We start from the raw sequence: 13,394 nt of genomic DNA, 5'->3' as shown, positions 1-13,394 counted from the left end.
TAAGGTGAGTGTAGTGCAACTGATTGTAGGAATCATTCCATTTTACATTTCATTACATATTCAAATTCTCAGATAATATATTTCCCCATTCCATTGCAATATACTTGGAGACAAGTCATTGCCAAAAGGCCAACATGATGTCACAATTTTTTTTTAAAATCTGAGATTATATCAATGTTGAGATTCCTGCTATGGAAGCTTGACCCTGGTGTCCATTAAAACTAAGGGGACTGTAAAAGAGAAAAAATATAGTGCTTCTTAAGGACATAGTGTTTGTGTGTATGAGGTATTTCTGCCCTCAGCCATCACCAAGCCCCGCAACTAACATGCTTTTTCTAGCAATGATAGTATATGTAGCTCAACTCATCTGGTGTACAGATGTTTCAGTTTGCATTTGATTAGTAGCCAACAAATTGAAGACTGCCACATTTGTGGAAGAAATTGGGCACAGATGTTTCTTAGAAGAGGGTTACATTTGCTGTTACAGAACAAGGTGAATCAGTGCCACACAATATTTGCTGGCCAATAGGCAACAAGAGAAGAACCCTCTGGTCAACCTTCTAGTTTGTTTTGACCTGCTAATTGGAAGAAAAATGTTTCCATGCGAAGCTAAAATAGGATTTTGCCTCAGAAAAGGAAACATATTAGTATGTAGTATTGTTTCTTTGTAGGCCCAAGTCTATCTCATTAAAACTATGATTGTTTGGAATCAAAGTGGTTTTCGCTATTTATATTGAGGTATGGGAATGGTCCTGTAGGGGTCCTGCATTAAAAAGTAATAGTTATGCCTCGTAGTTATAAAATCTAATCCATAGTAAATTCTAATATGCAGCCTAAAAGTATTTGGAAAATTTTAAAAAGTGATAATGATAAATAAACTATGTGACTTCCAGTAGTCTGCAGCTGTGTTAGTCCAAAGGTCAGGAGATTGAGATTTCTTTTATTGTATCATCTTAGGTCAGTAACAGATATAGGCAGATGGTGGTAAGAGAACTCATTATGGCCCAGCAGAGGGATCCCCCCCACAGGGGGGGCAGCATGCTGGCTCCAATTCTGGAATCCCGAATCTTTACAGATTGGGTCCAATTCGGGTATTTTACCCGAATCAAAAACCCGAAGCACACACCCCTAGTAAGCACCCAAACACAAAAAACACCGTTTTCTCGGGAGGGTTTTTTTGTCGTTCCCAAGCATCCTGGATGGTACTTCCACCATGGGAATTTCATAATGCACTCCCCTGCACTGGGATGGAGAGAAAGAACTATTTCTTTGTGTCTTAATTGAGGCATAGTGTGTTTACTACACAAATGCGACAATAACATTTTCAAGAAAATAAGCCACAGAGAGAGAGAGAATGAACCTTGTGTCTACATGGCACTTTCTAGTGGGGAAAAGACATTTTGAAGCTTTGTTCCTAGTGAAAGCTCAGGTTCCTAAAGGAATTCTTTCTTAGCTAAAGGCACGTAAAATATCCAGAAGTTAACATATACCCCATAAATGCACTAACTACTACATTCATATTAAGCCTTGCATCTGTATTTAAAATAATTCAAAAAGAAATGTTGATGTAGGGGAGAATTAGGCAGCCACACAAGTTCAAGGGAAGGAGCATGGCAGAGGAGTTAGTTTTGTAACCTGAATGGACGAAGGGGACAAAGGAAGTGGTTCAGGGTCTTGAGAATTCAAGTAAGGGAAATGAAGGGCGATTTCCAGGCAGGGGAAGGAAGTGTTTGAAATAGGATGGCCAGGTCCTTCTTGGCAACCGACAGGAGTTGGGGTGGTGTGCACACATGCACCCACATCCCTGGCCAATGATGTCACTTCCAGAGTGATCCAGAAGTGACAGCATCACACCAGGGCTGATTCTTTATCACTCACCCTGAGTGTTAAAGGATTGGCCCTGGTGCGACATCATTACTCCTGGGTTTTACTGGAAGTGATATTATCAGCTGGGGATGCAGCAGTGTGTCCATTTCCTTGTCCTGCCTCCTCCTGCCAGTCAGTTGGCGATTGGCATCCACAAGTATATATTGTACAGAAATTGCCTGCCATTGGTGGGCACCTAGCAAGCCTAGTTTGAAGGCATCATTTGAGGGCATCAGGGCACTGGTGCTTTGGAGGGTAATTCAAAAAGATTAAATTGGATGACTGTGACAGCCAGTCCAAGACAGGAAAATCTTTTGGAAAGTGTTAATACAATAGGTTCTACTAGGGTTGCCAGCGACTTGGAGAGAAAATGTCCTGCTCCTTTAACAAAGACTTAATGAGTGGAATTCCCCTTATCCTCCTGGCGGGGTGGGACCCAGCACTCACCTTCCACATCTAATTGCACCCTCTCAGCATGGTGCAATGATGTCACTCCTGGGAGTGACACCATCGTGCAGAACCTGGTATTTGGGGCCCGAATCAGCCTGGCACAATGCACAGGGAGGCTTGTTCCCCTGCCTCCCCCCCCCCACCAGCCAGGTGACTGGTGGCAGAGGGTGAAGGACCAGCAATCCTAGCAACAGCCCTAAAAAGACCTCCTGAAATTTCACAGCTAGTAATGGAAACTGATTCTTCATTGATGGTAGCTTGCACTTGAGTGCAGTGGCTGGGCCAAGAAATCAACAGCCTAAAGATTGTGATTCTCAGATTTTTGTGCCGTGCTTGGAAACTACTGAGTAAATATTTCACTTCAAATTCTTCTCCATTTTCCTCTTACCACAGCAAAGAGGTTTTAAGATATTATAATGCTATTTATTCATAAAGCATGTAACAGCTATAATGTATGCAAGCGAATTGCTGAATTTGGTAATTGATAGCTAAATGCAGGTTACTTTAATATAGTACTTTTGAAACTTTTGGTTTTTGCCTTGTGAGTTGTGACTGTTGTTTCCATGTAATACAGGGCAAGCTCTTCTACACAATTCAAAAGTTGGGAAACAATTTCCTTTAAAAGTTATTTCCTTTGTTCTGGATAATTTGCAACATATGGTTTTTGTGAATCTGCCTACGGGCACCAAGTCTGATGTGGTTAGGCTAACATGAGCTACCCAAATTTTTGGTCATGACTTCAGACATCAGTTCAGTTCTTCGAACTTTCTCCCATATTTATATCCAAGCTGCTTTTCTTCCCCATAAATCTTATAATGTTATTACGTGATAGTCATATAGGAAGAACTTGCAAAGAACTTGCATATTTGCTCAAAAGCACTATTCAAAAAATCTGAAATACAGACAGGATCTGATATTTTGCCAATGTAGGATTTGTCTTTATATTGAAACATAATTAACACAACTTTGTACTGATTATATTGGTGCTTCAGATTGAATTACTTTTAAAAAATTGTAATATTTCCTCCTAGTAATGCTATGACTATGAAAGTGTACAAAACAAGATAGTTTTATTACTTCATTTGGAATTGCCATTACATTTATTTGTCATGTTAGCTGCTTATAATATATTGTATTTTTTACTATAGATAATTCATAAAATGAAGGTAATGCACAGTAGTTAAACCCAGTCTTAAGATAAGGATCATTTTAAATGTATATATAATATGTTGAGCTTTTCAGTAGCAGCTTAATTCAGAGTGATTTTTCTATTTAAATCTCTAAAAACTATGAATGTCTGCAGTTTTGTGTACTCTTTGTATGCCCCCCATTGTATGCCTTAAATCTTTTCCAGCACTTTTTTATCTGCATAATTTGAATGAAAGAAAATTGAGAGTGTGGAAAACCAATGAAAGTATTCTTTTTTATTTTTAGACCTTTTTTTTACTGAGTAAAGTTTATAATTCACACACTGCTGCCTTCATGTGTAATGTAGTTGGCAAGTATTTTTATGTGTGCCTGTTAGTTTGAATGCATGATGCTGATCTGTTTTTTGTCCTTGCTGACGGTTATTATATCTTAATGGGTGCAACACTGCGCTAATTATCCTTGTGTATATAAATTCTTCTTGTTGTGAGCAGACACCATAGGGTCACATAAAAATGTTTGCCTCAATTTCCCTACTAAAAAGGAGTTCAGAAACCAGACTTGGCCCAGTAACAGATTTTTTAAAGGTAGAGGAACCCAATAAAATTACCAGCTTCTCACAGCATGTGTCTGTTTCCTTTTGACATATTGTGAGGTGTAACTGAGATATTCTAACCAAATTGACAGTGAGAGGAGGAAAACTCAGTAGAAAGCAAGATTAAATTTAAAAATAAAATTTCATTAATTGTTTTGGGACGGTAGATTTATGAGGCCTCACTACTATAGTTTTATCATAGTGCATATGGATAAAAACACATGTAAATTTAACCTTGGTTTATAAGAAAGAGTCTGCTGTCCAATTGGTGTGTTTTGTCTGAAAATAGTTCTGATTTTAATGTCGGTTAAACAAATAATCTTAGGTGTGATCTGTTCTCCCGTGCACATGCAGGTCACTCCTGCTTGACCTCTGTTATGTACGTGGCTTTTGGAAGAGCAAGATAAATAGATACCTATGGGAAAGCACCTACAGTGGATCCTGTTCTACGGCAGATGTATCCTACGGCAGATAAATGCCAGATGCATTACAATACACTCAAACTCAGGGACTGGCAAACAAAGGGGGTGGAAGAATGAAATCTGTGTTTGGTTAACTGATGTTAAAATAAACTATTTGGGCTGAATGGATTATGTCTCATATTTTCATGTAATACTCTTTCTAAAACTTGCAGCATGATCTAGTTAAAAAATTTTTAAAAATCATTTCTTAATGTTAACTATGATATAAGTTATGCTTAGTTTTGGCTGCATCAGTGCCTTTTTACTGCTCCTCAAAAGAAAAGAATTTAAAATAAATGAATTTTTGAACAAAGTGATATATTGTATCCTTGGTCATTAGTTACTTTGTTGTTCATTGTTATGTAATGCTTAAATTCAACTGCTTCTGAGTTGGATCAAGATGGGTAGCCGTGTTAGTCTGTCTGTAGCAGCAGAAAAGAGCAAGAGTCCAGTAGCACCTATAAGACTAACAAAATTTGTGGCAAGGTATGAGCTTTCATGAGCCACAACTCACTTCTTCAGATACCAGTATCTGCAGATGCCTGGTATCTGAAGAAGTGAGCTGTGACTCACGAAAGCTCATGCTACAAATAATCTTATAGATACTACTGGACTCTTGCTCTTTTCTAAATTGGAGGTAGAGTTGCCAACTCTGGGTTAGGAAATTACTGGATAATTGGTGGTAGAGCCCAAGGAAGTTGGGTTTGGGGAGGGGAGTGGTTTCAGAGGAGTATAATGCTAGACTCCACCCTCTAAAGCAGCCATTTTCTCCAGGGGAATACCAAAAAAGGGGGGCCAGCCGTGGTGTAGCGGTCTGAAAAAAATGGGAGGGGGTTGAAAAACCCACCACAAGCTCTATGATAAATATAGAGGTATAAAAACCTAATCAATCAATACAGGATGAAACCTTTTTCCAAAAGCAATTGTCTTCAGTTATTCAATCATACAATGTTGCATACAGACAATAATTCATGAAACACTGTTCTATACATTATAAACTTTGCAGAGTGTAATGACGAGTTCCCCAGTGGGGACCGGGAGGGTTGAGTCCAGATGAGAGCGTCCTTAACAAACGTTCAAATGTGGACAATGCCTAGAGGTATTTCATTGGACAGTCTCTCACACGTTGTAAGCAAGCTTCCCAAGCGTGCCCGAAGGGACGACGTTGGCCAGATGTTCAAATCGCCTTTTCGTCTTCCACTTCCTCAGGGGCAAGCGCCTCACACGTGAGCACAGGGCTTCTCAACCCGCCTCCGAGAATGACGCCGGCAATTCCTGGTGTCATTCTTGGAGGTGGGTTGAGAGAATGAATTATTGTCTGTATGCAACATTGTATGATTGAGTAACTGAAGACAATTGCTTTTGGAAAAGGTTTCATCCTGTATTGATTGATAAGGTTTTTATACCTGTATATTTATCATAGAGCTTGTGGTGGGCATTTTCTCCAGGGGAACAGATCTCTGTAATCTGGAGATCAGCTCTAATTCAAGGAGGTCTCCAGGCCCCATCAGATTGTTGGCAAACCTAGTTGGAGAGTGAGCCCTAAACAGTGTGCCCTGAGAATCAATGGGAAGCTTCAACAAGAATGAAGAATGGGATGACATTGCTTTTTCCTTATTCTTGGTCTGCTTGGGCAAGAATGAGAGTGCATGGGTTCATCCAAGTAACTGATCTTATGACTGGCCCCTATGCACATGGAATTTTTTCTTAAGGATACCCCATCCTCAGCAGTGTCATTATGGATGCAAGGGGCTGGTCGGAGAAGGGAAAGGCTGGAAAGGTCTTCCATGACATCCATCTATTTATGGAAACTTCAGATCCAATGTCTTGTGCATGCTTTAGCACTTGGTGCCCAACAATGTAGCACATTTATCACAATATGCTCTCATGTTCCATAGGTGTAGCTTTCACTTGACAAACTGAACATGTGAAAGAGTTAATATCTGTCAGGATAGGTACTTCTGACAAATAGCCCCAATTGTGATCTAATGTGGCCGATGAGGCAATTGTCTGTGAAGATACACATTGAAAATCAATGCTAACTCTTAAAACTAACCCTCAGTAACACATAATAAATAGAACTAAATGAAGCCGTACCGTAGGTTGAAAAAAATTGCAGATTGCAAAAAAAGTTGAAGTATACAGCATAAAAAACTGTAAACAAAATTAACAACTACACAAAAGTATGTAACCATGACTGTGTTATTTCTTTAGTTATTAAAATCTTTCTTTTGCTCTTCATAATACTTACATCTACCCAACTGCCTTTCCTTCCAAACTAGGGAGAGAATCATAATTGACAAGCAAAATTGTAAAGCATTTTAAATGTCACTGGTCCTTTTAAAAGAATTAATTAGCCTGCCACAGAGAAAATTTACTAGCCTGCTGTTTAATTTCACAATGTAAATTCATGGGGTTAGAGGCAGAAGGAGAGAAACCTTATTACTTTAAAATAATTATTTAAAGACGTAGAGCCTTACTGCTTTCAAATATTATGTAAGAAAATCCAAAAAAGAGCATTTGAAATCTCTTTAAATTGTTAATGGTCAAGTCTCCTCTTATAGGTAAGAAAATCTATGCTGCCAAAATTAAAAGATATCATATAACAGCTAGAATAAATTCAGCAGACACACAACCTGGAATTAATGTTATTAATATTTCTATTACCATTTTAATTTAAGCAAACAATTTATATTTAAGATGCGAGGGTGAACTGAAATTGTATGCCTAGCAAAGTTACCTATGTGGATCTTAATAAAATAATAATTGTTTTCAGAAGAAATGAAAGCCTTTAAGGAATTTCTTTGCCATTACATATAAAATCTCATTATTTATTGACAGTAGTAATATGTTTCAGAGAGTACGTAGAACTTTCAGTTTAAATTAATTTTTCAAAGTAATTTGAATGCATTATCTAAATTCAATTGTGACTGGTATAATTAAGTAATTTCAATTGTAAAATCAGGTTGGTGCTAGGAATCAATTAGTCTAGTAATTTTCAAGGAAAACTAGCCATGAATGAAAAAAATGAAGTGCTCTGATGTATAGAATGTTGGCATATCAATGCAAGGGACTTATTGTTCCCACCCCCATCTAAATTTCTTTCTAGTAGAAAGTTGTTACACAATCACATAAATCACAAGTAGTTGTTCCTTGTCAGTTTGTAAGCTACACAACCACACATGATTCATATATTTTTCACAAAAGAAACACACAAAATCATTGATGTAGATACATATAGGCCCAGGAGTGAATGGTACCCTTTGTTTTTCTAGTATTGGCATACCAACAGCAATGTGGAATTTGATGTGATAGCAGTTGTAAATACTCGGGATTTGATGCTTCAGTAACCCATGTAGATTTCTGTCACCAGAACAGGATTTTCTTTCTCTCCGCCATCCCTTCTGCTGCTGTTTGAAATGCTGCTTCTGAGGGACAGGTGACCTTCAGGAGCAGCATGAGGGGTGAATTATGGGTGTTCAGTGGGACGGGAATGGGTGAATATCACCTCTTTTTATTTTAATTATAAGTTTTGTAATTTTCAAAAGGCAAAGCAATAGTATAGGAGCTACAGAAAAGAGAAAAAGGGGTTACATAACATAGTTATATGGATCAGAATAGTTATATATAGAAAAATATTTGAAACAAAAATATTTCTTCCCAACATCCCTTCATTAAATTCTTTAAGACACTGTCTGATTACAGTAATACTTGCTTGTGTTAGAATACATGTATATTCGACAATTTGGGTTTCAAATTCGTATTCAACATTTGTATTCAGTATATATGTTCAACATTTATATTCAACTTCCAGAATTTTAAATTTCAGATTTCATAGCTAATCTGTTTTGCACCTACATTATTAATTTTAACCTTAATGCCTATACAATGTTACATATTTTCGCCAAATCTACCAAACCACTATAACTTTTGACAAATAGATAATATTTGAAAATACAAAAGAAAAGAATAAGAATGAGAATAAGTTTTAAATTTAATACCCTGAATATAAATCTATATAGAAGCAGTTTTTGAGTAGAAATATTTACTATTATTGTCTTACTATGAGAAATATAATAGACCCCTCTTTTTTTTGTTGAAATTGATCATCATCAAATCCAATCCCATATGCCTTCATGTTGCATACCCTTACTGCCATGGTATATTGTTTACAAATTCCATCATCTTTATTTCTTACCTTTATTTTACTGATTTAGAGTAACTTGGTCTATCCTCTGTTCTGCCTTCATGAGACTTCCCAACATCTTGCCTGCAAAGGTTTATGACATCATAAACTGGTTAGGACACCATAACACTTTTGAATGAACTAATTATCTGTGCCAGGATTCATTCTGGTAATCCAACCTCTACAGCAATAAGGGACTCATCCTATAGAGTATTGTTGCCACTTTCCCATATGATTCCAGAGCCGTACCATTAGGACTATGTAGGAAAAACAGTCATTGTAAGATAAAGGTTCAGTCTTTGATATCTTAATTTTAAAAGGCAATGTGATAGACTTCTACCTGAAATCCTGGGTAGACTGCTAATTAGAATAGAAAGTCCTGGTAGATAACTGACAATTAAATTGCCACCTTTGCAAAGTTCTTTGCTGAGAAATAATACGCTGTCAAATACATTAATTTAGATGCTGGTCATCATAATACATCTGAGGCACTAGAAACACTCAACGTAGTATCCAGTCCCCTTTTGGATCACTTTGAGCCAATTACTGCAATGGATGCCTCCAGAATCCTGGGATCTGTGACGGTCACCACGGGTGTGTGAGACCCTTGCCCATCCTGGATACATAAAACATGTAAAAATCACTTCAATGACTCTTTAATGCCCATTTTAAATCAATCACTGACCCTAGTCTTCTTTTCTTGTGCTCTAAAACAGGCAGTCATCCACCCATTATTACTTTAAAAACCATTACTGGGGAAAAAATGATATGGCCAACTATCACCCAGTCTCCAGTTTGCCCTGCTTGGGCAAAATTGTTTTTAAAAAGCAGTTGCAAAGCAACTGTGGGTCTGCCTGGATAAATCATCTGCCCTTGCCCCTTTTTAGTTTGGTTTCAAGCCAGGCTATGAGACAGAGAGAGCATTGATAGCCCTAGTAGATTACCTCCTTGTAAATAATAATAACCTTGTGCTTATATACTATTCTTCTGGACAGATTAGTGCTACACTTAAAGACAACTCAGAAACTACATTTTGTTCAGAATGCTGCTATTGGGTGCTAAGCGGAATTTGCAAATCACTCCCACCCTGCAGACACTCAGTTAGTTACCAATCAGATATCAGGCTCAGTTCAAAGTTTTAACTATCACTTACAAAGCCAATCATGGCATCTCCTGCTATGCGCTGCTGAGACAGATGTGCTCATGAGAGTAAAGCTTTCTGAACGTGACACTCTGCAAATAGGTAAAATCAACAACCATATGTTCATGTGCATTCTCTGTGGTGTTTCCCACATTGTGGAATGGTCCATCTGTGTCTGTTAGGAAAGCCCCTATGCTTCTATCAGTTTGCAAATGTGCAAAACAAAATTGTTCAGGGGGTTATTCTTGTACAGGGAGTAAAGCTGTGGATTAATGGATCAGTTCAGGAGATGGCCGTTGTTAGGGATAATGTGGGATTTCCCCCCTCCCTTCTTCAATTTCAGCAGCTCTGTGTTATGTGTTTTACTTTACTGTTAGACTCAAATGTTGTTTTGTAATCCACTTGCTGATTATCTGAATAGGTTTGTTTTACTAGGAATATTTACTATTAGATTCAAATAATGTTATTATTCAATTATTTTGATTGACTTGTAATCTGCATTAAGTCCCAGTGAGAAATGCAGACTATAAATGAAAAATACATAAATAAATACATAATTTATGGCCCTTTCTTATATGCCTAGGGTGATGTTAATTGTCACTTTGGGGTGAGGAAGGAATTTTCCTCCAGGCCAGACTGGCCAGAGATCCTGGAGGGTTTTTTGCCTTCTTTTGTGTATAGAGCAGCGGTCACTGGGAGAGTTGGGGGGCAAGTAGCTGTGAATTTCCTGCATTGTGCCTGTATACAACCACTGGGATCCCTTCTAGCTCTAGGTATCTATGTTTCTAAATAAACAAACAAATAAAATACTACTATAGCAACGATCTGACTATCAGGTAGTATCATGTAATCATGTATGTTCAATGTTTTCATATTTTTCCATTCATGACTACAAATTAGCCAGAAAGTTCAGTCAGGACCAAAGTTTGCGAGGAGGGGGGGAAATGGACCTCCTTTATAAATGTAGTGGGCTCTGGCATGGACTGCCAACCCATTCCCTTGGCGTGATCTATTTACAACATTTCAGAATGTCTCCATATTTAGAGGCAGTAAACTTCTGAAGCCCAGTGCGAAGGGCTTGGACTCAGTGCTTGTTTGCTGGCCCTCCTGAGCAACTAATTGGACTAAGTGTACCACTGTTATGTTTTTAAATAAAATAGTTCTTTTTCATGACTCTTGAGGTTAAACTGAATATATGGAATTGGATTGGATGGTGCATGTTTGTACCAGCTGCAGAAAAATGATGCTTGAGCTCATTTAACACACTGTGCTGATTGTCTAACCATTGTTTTTATCTTTTCTACAGCTATACTAAATGTGGATGATTCAGTAGTAGACCTAGAAACACTGGAAGCACTCTATGAAAACGTAAGTACTAAAAAAACTCACTCCTGCTTGGTTAGTTTACATACACACAGTGCGATGTTCTGTGTTTCGTTTCGTGTTCTATATTCTTACAGCTATTGCCTTCATTAAAATGCTCTTTTGTTGCAATCCATTCTCTATGTCTGCCCCTTCCCTCACATATAGCTGTTGTCTTGTTCAAACATGTTGTGCAATTTGTCAAATGTCCACCTAATTAGAAAGCGTAGTGAGACTGAGGCATTTATTCTTGAGAAGAATAATCAGATAAAAATGTCCAAGTTATTTAAAAGAAAATGAAACAACAAAAACCGTAGTAGCTGAATGATGTTGGCATTTTGCTTACTCAAGGTTTAGGACCAACAACAGATGAACAACCCTCCCTTTGGGCACCAGCAGATAGCAACCTAGATCAGCTGCTGCCAGCAGTGGTTGTTAGCCATCTCAGTCATAGGAGAGGCTGAATATTAATATTGTAATATTTTAATACAATGAAATCTTATGCTGGCTTGCAATCAACACAACACGGGTTGAGGTCCTCTGTCACTGCCATCAGCACCACCTAATTTTTTCTGCAATATCTGAGAGATCAGGAGGTGTCACGTTTCTGCTGCTTAAGCTGTCTCTCAGCCATCATCCCCAGAAATGTCTGCGTTTCATTTGGCATTGGACTGTACTCTTAAGAAATATAATTTCAATAGCACAGTGTGATTTGCTCATGCATACGTGGACTAAAGCTTCAACAGTCTCTGAGAAGGCTAGAACTTGGTTGGACTAGATTTGGCTTCATCATGCATTTCCCAAAAATACATCATAAAAATGCCTCCCAAATGTTGCTAACAATCCATATTTAATTGTCAGCATTATGCATTGTCCGCTCAGAACTTTCCCAGTAGAGAGCTAGTTTGCTGTACTGATTAAGAGCACGGGACTCTAATCTGGAGAACCAGGTTTGATTCCCCACTCCTCCACTTGAAGCCAGCTGGATGACCTTGGGTCAGTCACAATTTCTAGCAGCTCTCTCAGCCCCACCCACCTCACAGGGTGATTATTGTTGTGGGGATAATAATAGAGACTTTGTAAACTACTCTGAGTAGGTGTTAAATTGTCCTGAAGGGCAATTGAATGTTGTTGTTGTTATTATGTTATTAAGTTAAATGGTCACCCCTGCAAGCTCGCCATTGTCAACTCTAGCAGGCAGCAGCTCTCTGAGATCTCCAGAGAAGAAGGTTCTTTCCCACTGTCTGTATGAAAGAAAACATGGAAACTTCTGCATGTGTTCTAATTCTGAACTGCAACTTCTCTAGGTAGCTACTGTGTACACCTCATCCGTACCTTCTGAAATGTAAAATGGCTTAGTGTTCAGATGAATTAAAGCTAATTGGAGCTAGAAAATGTGGGAACTCTGACATCTGTGGATAAAGGACTATGTGTCCTACTTTGTGTAAGAATTTTTTTGAAAGAGCACAATTGCCTCAATCCAGCAAATCTGTGAAGAGAAGCAGATGGTTACTTCGGGCTCAGTAATGACACACAAATGTGTGCTGCATTAACATAGGATTCTAGTTCTAGAGTGGACTGCTCATGCACCTCCAAACAAGTGGTCAGTGCTGTTGGTTTTGGTAGTGCTAATCCCTTGTAGATACAGTTGAATAAATGAATCCCTCCTTCTCAAAACAAGTGATTAACCTCTCAAAACTGACTATGTCCAAACACAATTTTTAAAATAAGGGTAAGAAATGAAACTTACTGGTGATTTTTCATTGAAATCACAGAGAGCACAAAGGGACGAACTGGAGAAAATAAAGCAGCATTATGACACTTCAAAAGAAGAAGAAGTAAAACTCCTGGACAAACCAGAACAGTAAGACTGGGGGTGGGGGTCCTGTACTTTCCCTTCATGAAAAGAAACCTGGAAGGAAGAATGGTGGCATATCATTGTGACTAGAATAAAACAACATGAAGGAAGTCTAAATGTATCAAGAGATTCTAATCTATACCTCATCTATCCCTCAAAGATGCCTTCCTAGCCTTTTCTGGAACAGAGATTCCGTTAAATTAGGCAACTCATTCTGTCAACTTTTTTTAACAAAGCATTTTCTTAATGAGCCTAAGCCTACCTTCCTGTAATATAAACTCACTACTTTTCCTTACCTCGGGGTACCATGATTTCAGTCTCTGAGCATC

General features: G+C 38.2%; 1 protein-coding gene across 1 annotated transcript in view; it reads left to right on the top strand.

Moving 5' to 3' along the window:
• The window catches only part of FMN1 (formin 1), a 197,426-nt gene that overhangs the window by 89,150 nt on the left and 94,882 nt on the right, over positions 1-13,394 (top strand). The window contains exons 7-8 of the mRNA XM_054971273.1: positions 11,152-11,213; positions 12,983-13,071. Coding sequence (XP_054827248.1) covers positions 11,152-11,213; positions 12,983-13,071 — 151 coding nt within the window. The remainder of the gene's footprint in view (positions 1-11,151; positions 11,214-12,982; positions 13,072-13,394) is intronic.

The sequence above is a fragment of the Eublepharis macularius genome, chromosome 2, assembly GCF_028583425.1.
Source record: "Eublepharis macularius isolate TG4126 chromosome 2, MPM_Emac_v1.0, whole genome shotgun sequence".
In the NCBI taxonomy this organism is placed as follows: domain Eukaryota; kingdom Metazoa; phylum Chordata; class Lepidosauria; order Squamata; family Eublepharidae; genus Eublepharis; species Eublepharis macularius.
This window is presented reverse-complemented; position numbering and strand designations above follow the sequence as displayed.